General features: G+C 41.2%; 1 protein-coding gene across 1 annotated transcript; it reads right to left on the bottom strand.

Annotated features, from left to right (window-relative positions):
* Window positions 1-720: 720 nt before the first annotated feature.
* tyw2 (tRNA wybutosine-synthesizing protein 2) lies at window positions 721-5826 on the bottom strand. The gene is made up of 8 exons (XM_030739458.1): window positions 5788-5826; window positions 5476-5528; window positions 5155-5323; window positions 4843-5041; window positions 4597-4747; window positions 4393-4502; window positions 3984-4141; window positions 721-2314 (listed from the first exon to the last, which is right to left on the bottom strand). Exons 1-8 carry the CDS (start codon window positions 5788-5790, stop codon window positions 1949-1951), a joined length of 1209 nt encoding a protein of 402 aa, XP_030595318.1. The 5' UTR covers window positions 5791-5826; the 3' UTR covers window positions 721-1948.
* Window positions 5827-10232: the final 4406 nt, after the last annotated feature.

Raw genomic sequence — 10232 nt, 5'->3', positions numbered from 1 at the left:
TTAGTAATTAAAAACTTGAGAGAAATAGTCCAACGCAACACTTGAGTTGCTCTTGAGCAAGGCACAGCCGGACTGTCAATTGGCCAGCGGGTAACGCTGTGATTTTGGTGCACCTCGTGATAAGGATTGGGGATTGCAACTAATTCCCATGTATGAGGAATTCCCAGCATTGGTCATAAGCCCTTTGCATAAAAGTGAGGTAGGCAACCTAAAGCCTGTACTACAAAGTTCAACATACCAGGATCTGTCTCCCTACATCGTCCACAAGACGAGTATTTCCCATAATCCACCTACGAGCATATTCACTTGAAAGAGGTGGTGTTTTTAGCATATGTCCAATCAACTAACATGAACAGGTCTACTGGCAAAAGAATGCGTATTTTAAGAAGATGAGCAAACTACAATGTCAGAAGCATACAATACAGCATTACAGCTCCTGCAGACAAAGCAGCTGTAACAGAAAAAGTGAATGAATGTGTGCACATTTTCAGTACTGTGGTCAGCAAGACTGGAAAAATAATATATAAACAGCCCACTGTGTAAGTTAACAGATTTATCAATATTACAGCTCCAAGACATGAGAGAATCTGACTTATTGCAACTACACATTCTGTTAAATTAACAGGCTGACGTTTGATGATTTTAGTCTTATTCTTTCTTCTTAAACAGAGTAAGTAAATAACCAAAAAGAACAAAAAAGAAATGTATTCAATTCAATTTTATTTATATAGCACCAACACACAACAACAAAGTGTTCTGAGGCAACCTAACGTCTTGAGTACTTAAAAAGAAAGCAAGTCAATTTCTCACTCAGACCTTTACATAAACCAAAAAACAACTCCGCAAATACATAGCACAACACAAGAGAGCCAGCTCATCAGGACAAGACATGGCACACCTGCACCTAAAGGAGAATGGCATCCTCAAAAGAGAGTCATATGTTCACATTTTGGAATGAGAGGACAGATGGTAAAGAGTAAAGGAGGCCATCTATGTGCACCGTGAACAACTATCACTGAACAGAGGTAGTGGCTTACAGCACCAACTATGAGCCACCTGCAGTGTTTCAACCCCCGCTCACACCTTGCCTGAGGTGACCTCAATAGCTCATGACGGTGGAGTGGGGCAATGTCTTACAGAGATTTCCCCTGTCAGCCCCAGTGATGTTAAGGACCCACACCTTTGGTCACATGACTAATAGTAGGTCAACAACTCTCAGGACCATCTTCAAGGGGGCACCGCCCACTAGGGGTTAAAAATCTGGGACTCTACGCCAGTTGTTTTAGAACTGAGGAGGTCTTTTTGGATTAGAGGTGAAACATCTTCACGAAACTAAAGAAGTCCAGTTGCCTTCTTCTAGGAGCTCGAGACTACCATGGGCTGGATCACCGAGAACCTACACTAACATCTTCAATTCAAATCTGTAACTTAAATCTAGTACAAGGCTTTGGTGCTCTGTTCTAGGGTTATATTACAATATTAAGGTTTATAAATATGTTTTAGAACTGCTTGCAGCCAACATTTCTACACTTCACTGGGGAAATACAAAAACTACAGACCCTTCTAATACCTGTGCAGGGAGTCCATGGGCTTTTCAACGAGTAGTGATGCCATTTTCCAGAGAAGTGGTCGGACTGTAGTGTTTCACATGTGATGATCTCCTATCTTGTGCATAACCTGCTCAGATCTGCAGCATAAGTTACCATGGCAATGTACCCCAAGTAAGAAATGAGCCACCTTCGCAACAGCGAAGATCCAGAGTTAACCCTGAAGTCACGTTGCTAAGCCACTAATCCTGCTTTGTAGTACAAGCCTCTGGATAAATAAAGGTTGCGGTTCGTTTGTCACAGCCTGACAAATGATTAAACCAGCTTGTGTAGGGTTTGGTCCGAAACTTCTGTTTGTCGAACGCCACAGTGTCTATTAAGTATCTGTGGTGATTACTTTCTCAGGAAGGCCTGCACTCCAAGTCCAGCACGACATGGTGAACATGAGGTGCATATGACTTAACGTGCTCTATGTGCTGGATGTTTGCTTTCCACAGTGTGCCAGTGCGGTCCCTTAAAAGAGAAACAATGTGCTTCGCTGTGTCATCAGCCCAGGCCTGCCACACCTCTCTGTCTGCTTTTTTCCTAGAAACCTTCTGGATGGCATCACTGGCTGTAGTGTTCCGTAATGGCGAGGTAATGTTCTGGTGTATGTGTAAAACACCTCCTGTTGTTCTCCTCAGCAGTCGACAGGCGACAGGCCAGCCATCCTCAGAGCTTGGTATAAGACCCAGGTTCACCCGGTCAGCAATGTCACACAGCTGGAGCTGGAAAAACAAAAGTTAGACAAAAGGAGATGTTTCCAAAAACTTGTATAACATATCTGTTTTTCCCCTTGCGATAAAGGTGATTGTTTGATTGCTTTGAGTCTATGAAAACTGCTTTAAATTTGAAAATTAAGTCTCTGTTATAAATTTGTAGTTTAAAAAAGACACCAACTTTTTGATCTGCTGCTATGAAACTGATTTTGCACAACTTTAAGGACAGTTGAGGTAGTGGGTGGGGGTGTAACTCTTGAAATTTGTTAATGTTATTATCATCAATGATGGCTTGTTTATATCTGTTCTGTTGATTTGTCTAGTAAAAGCACAATAAAATAGAAATATGAAATATTTCAAATTTTAGTCTGTTACAAATGTATCAAAGGTAAGTCCACCTCTAATAAAAACTACAGTCTCAGGACTCTGTGCAGTCCTGTAAAAACTAAGTACATCCTTACTGCTTCCACAGGAATTAAGAAGGTAAATAGCATTGAAGTGCTGCTAAACTCAACTGCACTTTCAGATGTGTGTTAACACAATACCCTGATCTTCCCAAAAGTGAATGTCCCAGCAAATTCACCTCAGGGTCAGACTGCAATGATCAAAGAAACTGCTAAAAATCCACAAGCTACATTTCACACTCTGCAGGCCTCGGTTAGAATGCTAAATTTTAAGGTTCATGATGCCACAGTTGGAAAAAGACTGAACAAGTATGACTTGCTTGGAAAGGATTCCAGGAGAATGCTTCTTCTCTCGGCATGGCTGTTGTTTGCAGAGATGCGTCTTAACAAACTACAAGACTTCTAGAGCTATGTCCTTTGGCAGATGAAACCAAAGTGGAGATGTTTGGGCATAATGCACATCACCACATTTAGACTAAACCAAACACAGCATATCAGCACAAACACCACATACCAAGTGTTAGGCATGGTAGTGGAGGGGTGATGATTTGGGTTTGTTTTGCAGTCACTGAGCTGACCATGAACTCCTCTGTATACCAAAGTATTCAATAGTCAAATCTGTCTGACAGTGAAAGTTTGGCTGAAACTGGGTCATGGGGCAGGACAATGACTCCAAAATACAGCAGCAAATCTACAACAGAATGGTTGAAAAAGATAAGAATCCAGGTGTTACAAGTCCAGACCTCAACCTGACTGAAATGCTGTGGCAGGACCTTAAGAGAGCTGTGCATAAAATGAATGCCGGCAAACCTCAATGAATTGAAACAACAATGTAAAGAAGAGTGGACCAAGATTTCTCCAAAACAATGTAAGAGACTGATAAAGACATACAGAAAACTTACTTGTTATTGCTATTAAAGGTGGGTCTACAAGCTACTGAATCATGGGGTGCACTTAATTTTTCACAGAATTCTAGATGACTCCAACAGACTCATTATTATTATTATTTTTTTATTTTTTTTTAAACTCCACTCAACATTTTAAACTTATTTTGTCTATGGCTGCCAAATCTGTAATTATCTAGATATAGAAGCTTTTTTCATTGCATAAAATGAATGCTTGATGGTGAGGGGGATCATCTTTTACCACTGGATGGGGGTAAGTCAGCACTTTCAGTCCTGCAGTAAAGCAATCATTTGCTGGTGGACCAATCTAAAGTTGTAGTACATAAACAACACATGCCACATAAGACATATAGATTTGATGGACTTTACTTGACGATTATCTCCTTGGTGAATCGTGCAGTGGTCAGACACTCCATTTGCCTTGAGGTTTTTCTGCAAAGCTTCGACAGCGTCAGGATTCCACTCACAGGCGTGAACGTGACTGGCCTTTGCATGCACCAGATATGGGAGAGTGAAGTATCCAATACCTGAAATAAGACACAAATGTGATGGTCGCACAACAATATAGAATAATTTAGCTATTTTTAGGTAGCATAAAGCTGTAAGAAGAAGAGAACATGGGCAGTAAACTGCAATTAATTCAAAGTCCAAGAAAAGGACCTCAGTCTACAACTTTATTTCATATCTACTTAAATGGGTCCTTTTAACCTTCAAAAGGTGACATCTACTACAGAGTCAGTTTGTTGTGTTCATATAGCACATTTTCCAGTTTTATTACCTGCATATAAATCCACCACAATCTCCCCTCTGCAGTCAAATCCAGCCACTCGGAGCTTCTCGGTTATGTTTCCAGCTGAGAACATGCACTTGGTAACATCAAACTCATAACTGAAACAAATGTGAAGCAGATATTAGGAGTTTCACATGTGCTTTAGATTAATAAGCATGTCCCTAAGAATGGGAGACTGTGACTGATTATTACCTAATGCCATTGTCTATATGTTTGACCCAGCTGTGCTCTCCTAGCAGCATCGTCACCTCAGGAGATCTAAATCCATCTCTTGAAATTCTCCTCATCTTTGCCAGGCGCTTTGCACCCAGCCCTCTGACCACAACACTCCATAACTGTTGATCTAAACGAGTTTAAAAAGTAGCCTGTGAACATCCTTGTGAATTGCTCTCTATATTTAGTGCTAAAGCAAAGTGTGATCCAGTTTGAGGACAGTACCCATTTTCTTCCATAATGGCAGGACAAAACAGCTATCTCCCAGCACGACTAGGTCTCCATGTTGCTGGAAACTGCGAGGGAGGTCTCTCTTCAGCTCTTCTGTCCATCTTTCACCACGAGACTCCAACAGCTTCTGTAGGATTTTCTCCAGCTTATTACCACTCGCCCTTCCTTTCTCTTTCTTTGACTGCAGATCAGTCTGTGGTCAAAGCAGGACAGAAATCAGGAAATTCAGAGAAAAGCCAGTATTAAATTTCAAGCTGCAGCATCCTAAAGCTTGCTGCTACTAATAATTGGTTTAACTTTAATTACCTTACTCCAAACTATTTCAAAAGCACTATCTGAAGCCACAGTGGTCTTGAGAGACTGAAGATCAAGCTGAGACAGACAGGTTGGTAAAATGGGCAAGAGGACTGTCCCATCGGAGTCTTTCACTAAACTCAAACTCAGGTCCAAAGCACCTCTGGACTGTAGCGACCTCCTGTGGAATAAGATACATATTAAATAATAAATATGTCAAAATTATTTCCGAGAGTTATAGAAAACAGGGTCTCTGTTCACATCACTCAGCTGCTGTGGACCAAGCGCTAACTGCTAGCTCATTTCGATAGTAATGACTAGATAGGGGTTTACCTGAACTGCTGCGCCTGACACTGAGGTACACGAATGCAAGGCACACCGTCCATCTGTGAACAAACAAATCAGCTCTGTTTATATTTGGTTTGGGGTTGCTAACGAAAACCACATGTAGCTAAACATCCGGGTAGCACTTCCACTACACACACAACCCGTGTTTCTAGTCGGATTGTTATGCAGGACGGACAATTCCAAAAACAAACCGTATAATTACAGAAACGGCTGTAAAATCCACTTTTATACCGTTGGCTCTGTTTATTTTACTGTTGGAAATCTACAGATCTGGCTCATTTAAAGGAAGCCACAAACCATTAGGTGAGAATCAGTTTTGGACAGGTTACCCGCTGAGGCCGATAGATGGCGACAAAAGGAAGAGAAAATAGTGTTCTTTTGTTTGTTATTTCCGGGGGGCGGGGGGCAAAAAGAATTTATTGAGTTTCAAAAATACAATTATACAGTGAACAGTATACAAGAAAACAAAAAACGAACAAACAAATGACCCAAGTGAGCCAGGGGTTATCTACATTAAAGAATAAGGTTAAAAGGGGAACATAAATTTAAAGTTTTGATAGCCTTTTGATTTGTTGAATCATCAAGTAATTTAAAATAATGCTCCATATCCTTTCTGAATACTATAAAACAAGGGGTTCTATTAATCAGTGGGTGAGTTGTGGCAGGTAAAGTAACTTCAAAGTAAAGTAGACTAATGGGCCTTCTAACTTTATAAGTTTCTGAATATTACTGCTCACCCATTCAGATAAGAATCAGTCTAAAAGTAATATCCATAACCAGGTGGAAAAAATTAGACCCCCTTTTGCCTCCAGAACTGCCTTAATTCTTCATGGCATAGATTCAAGAAGGTGCTGGAAACATTCCTCAGAGATTTTGGTCCATATTGACATGACAGCATCATACAGTGACTTTTTGTTGGTTTGTTGGTTGCACATCTATAATGTGTAATCTCCCATTGCACTAGGAAAATTGAAGTAGAGTCCACTCACCAGATATGCCTCCTAAACAACTTTAATGGAGATCACTACACATGTGATGTTTCAGGCACAACTGCCCTTCCTCAGACATAGAGAGCATTACAAAACACAGCCTATATATACACATCTAATCCTGATGATGGGATCACAAATATCAATATACAAGACAAGAAATTCTTATACAAATGTGCACATATTCATAAATGATGAACAAGATGAAATACAACATCATCAGTGACATAAATATAAGTTAAAGAACAAGTAGAAAATCACATGATCATAAAATAAATAGTATGATCATTTAAAAAAATATATAGATTAGTTAGTAACAGTAAAAGTGCCTGTAAGCCTATATAATAATCTCTCATTACACCACATCCCAAATGTACTCTGTAAAATTTAGAGCTGATGACTGTGGAGGCCATTTGAGTACAGTGAACTCATTGTCATGTTGAAGAAACCAGTTTGAGATTGTGTGAGCTTTGTGACACAGTGTGTTTTTCTGCTGGAAGCAGCCATGAGAAGGTAGGAACACTGTGGTTATAAAGGGATTGACATGGTCGGCAACAATAATCAGGTAGGCTGTGGTGTTTAAATGATGCTCAGTTGATACTAAGGGACCCAAAGTGTGCAAAGAAAATATCCCACATACCATTACATCACCAGCCTGACCTGCTAATACAAGGGAAGATGATACTTTCATGGTGTTTATGCCATGTCGTGACCCTACCATCTAAATGTTACAGAATAAATTATAACTCATCAGATCAGGCAATGTTCTTCTAATCTTCTGTTGTCCAGTTTTGGTGAGCCTTTGCAAATTGTAGCCCCACTTTCCTGTTCTTAGTTGACAGGAGTGGCACCTGGTGTGGTCTTCTACTGCTGTAGCCCATCTGCTTCAAGGTTTGATGAGTTGTGTTAAGAGATGCTCTTCTCCATACCTTGGTTGTAACAAGTGGCTATTTGAGTTATTATTGCGCAAACCAGTGTGGCCATTCACCTCTGACCTCTGCCATCAACATAGTATTTTCAACCAGAGAGCTGCCGCTCATTGGATATTGTCTCCTTTGTGGACCATTCTCCGTAAACCCTGGAGATGACTGTGTGGGAAAATCCCTGTAGATCAGCAGTTTCTGAAATACTCAGACCAGTCCATCTGGCACCAGCCACCATGCCACATTCAAAGTCACCCAAATCACCTTTCTTCCCATTCGCTCGTTTTGAACTTCAGCCGGTCACAAAAAGCAGAAATATTTGTCTCAAATCCTTCTATGCTTCCCTTTTTATGCTAGAATTTTCAGTAAGAGGTCACTTCAGTGATTGTTTTGTTTCTGGGACTTCAGAAAGACAGATATTAGATTTCAGGCTCTATTAGTTTAAGCACCAAAAAACATCTCTGCAGTCCTAGTTCTGCACTTCTACAGTCCCTAAAACAACTGCAATTTGATCCGAGCTGTATTAATGGCCTTTTGAAGTATGTTAGTTTGTTAGTGTACAAAAATTGGAGGTGCTATTGGTATGCTTATGTCAGACAATTTCACTTTTATTTTTAAAGATTATGTTATATATTAGTGCGTAATACATTAGATCAGTCATGCTACCATTGAGCTTTCTGTTCTCGAAAAAGAACAGCCCTGCTCAACACATCTAATGAAAAGTGTCATCTGAATTTAAATTCAAACTTTAAGCTGTCTGCAGCCATGGGTGCTTTTGAACTTGATACGGCAGGTGGGTCAAAGCTACATCTGACAGGTCATCTATTAATAATGCCTTCCTCTGAATTAGATATAAAACATGAGGGTGATGTCTGGCAGATAGTGTGGTGTAGTAGCTTTTCTTGCTGTTAGAGACAGAGTCTCTGGAGTGGTGGCCTAGGGGAGAAGAAGAGGGTTCGTCACTGAGAGGACCCTGGTTCAAATCCTTGGGCTGGCATCACTGTGGGTCCCTGAGCAAGCCCACCCCCCCAGGTTGCTCCCCGGGCGTCCTTTGGCTGCCCCCTGCTCCATGCTGTGCTGTGTGTACTACATACTCCATGTGTGTGATGGGTTAAATGCAGAGAATGAATTTCACTGCATGTAAATGTATGTGACAAATAAAGCTCTTTCTTCTTCTTCTTCTTAAGGATGTTGGTTCACTCTCATGGTAACTTGTGGTCCTGCTGTCGCCTATGTGTCTGATGAAGTGAACTGAGACAGTATTGTAACTCGTGTGAACAAGAGGTGCTGAGACCCCCAAACTGGGAGAGTGGCTCCAGCAGATTCCAGGAATGACATTCGAGATCTCTGTCCAGAAGAACACAGTCCTAGGAACAGCTAAGATACTGCGCAGAACCCTCAAGCTTCCAGACAGGCAGACCTCGACCTTCAAGCTCAGGTCACCAAAAGCTTGTTTTAACCGCAATTGTGAAAGAATGGGTCACTCTCAGGAGCTTAGTTAATTCCAGTGTGGTACTGTGATAGGATGCCACCTTTTCAAAAAGTCCAGGCATGAAATTTCCTCACAGACAACTGTTAGCAGTAATATAACAAAGTGGAAGTGACTGGGAACAACCACAACTAAACCACAAACTGGTAGGCCACATAAAATCAAAGAGCAGGCTCAGCAGATGCTGAGGTGCATAGTGCTTAAGATTAGCTCAAGAACAATGTGTAGAGAACTTCATGGAGTGGGTTTTCATGGCCTTGCAGCTGCATCCAAGCCTTACATTACCAAGTGCTGCTGGACTCTACAGCAGTGGAGAGATATTCTTTGGAGGGACGAATCATGCTTCTCCATCCGGCAATCTGATGGACGAGTCTGGCTTTGGCAGTTGCCAGGAGATCGGTACTTGTCTGACTCCATTGTGCCAAGTGTAAAGTGTGGTGGAGGGAAGATTATGGTGTGGGGTTGTTTTTCAGGAGTCAGGCTCGGCCCCTTAATCCCAGTGAAAGGAACTCTTAATGCTTCAGCATACTAAGACATTTTGGACAATTTGGGGGCTGCCCCTTCCTGTTCCAACATGACTGCGCGTCAGTGCACAAAGCAAGGTCCATAAAGACATGGATGAGCCTCAACCTGACCTCAACCCAATAGCACACCTTTGGGATGAATTAGAGCAGAGACTGTGAGCCAGGCCTTCTCATCCAACATCAGTGTCTGACCTCACAAATACGCTTCTGGAAGAATGGCCAATTGGTAAATAATTAACTGTGATCAACCACATTTAAAAAAAGAGCTGAGTTCAGTTTCACTAGCCACACCCAGGTTACTGCCAGACCCGTTGAATAAAAAAAAAAATCACTCACATAGAACCTGTCTCAAAAATGTGAAACAGGCTAAAAGATCTCTCAAAGCAAAACATCTAAAGAAACAGGTGAGAAACAAAGTCACTGACATCTTGGAAAGGGTTATGAAGCCATTTCTAAGGCTTTGAAACTCCAGCTAACCATTGTAAGAGCCATTATCCACAAATGAAGAAAACGTGTAACAGTGATGAACCTTCCCAGGAGTGGCCAACCTACCAAATACCATCTACTTCAACAGCACATCAACAACTCATCCAGAGGGTCACAAAAGAACCCAGAAGAAAATCTAAAGAACTGCAGGCCTCACTTGACTCAGTTAAGGTCAGTGTTCATGATTTTATTCAACACTGAATTTATTCAAGACTGGGCAAAAATGGCATCCATAGGAGAGTTCCCAGGCGAAAACCATTGCTGTCCAAAAAGAACACAAAGACTTGTCTCACATTTGTCCAAAAACATCTTGATGATCCACAAAACTTTT

This window comes from Archocentrus centrarchus, chromosome 10, assembly GCF_007364275.1.
Source record: "Archocentrus centrarchus isolate MPI-CPG fArcCen1 chromosome 10, fArcCen1, whole genome shotgun sequence".
In the NCBI taxonomy this organism is placed as follows: Eukaryota; Metazoa; Chordata; class Actinopteri; order Cichliformes; family Cichlidae; genus Archocentrus; species Archocentrus centrarchus.
This window is presented reverse-complemented; position numbering and strand designations above follow the sequence as displayed.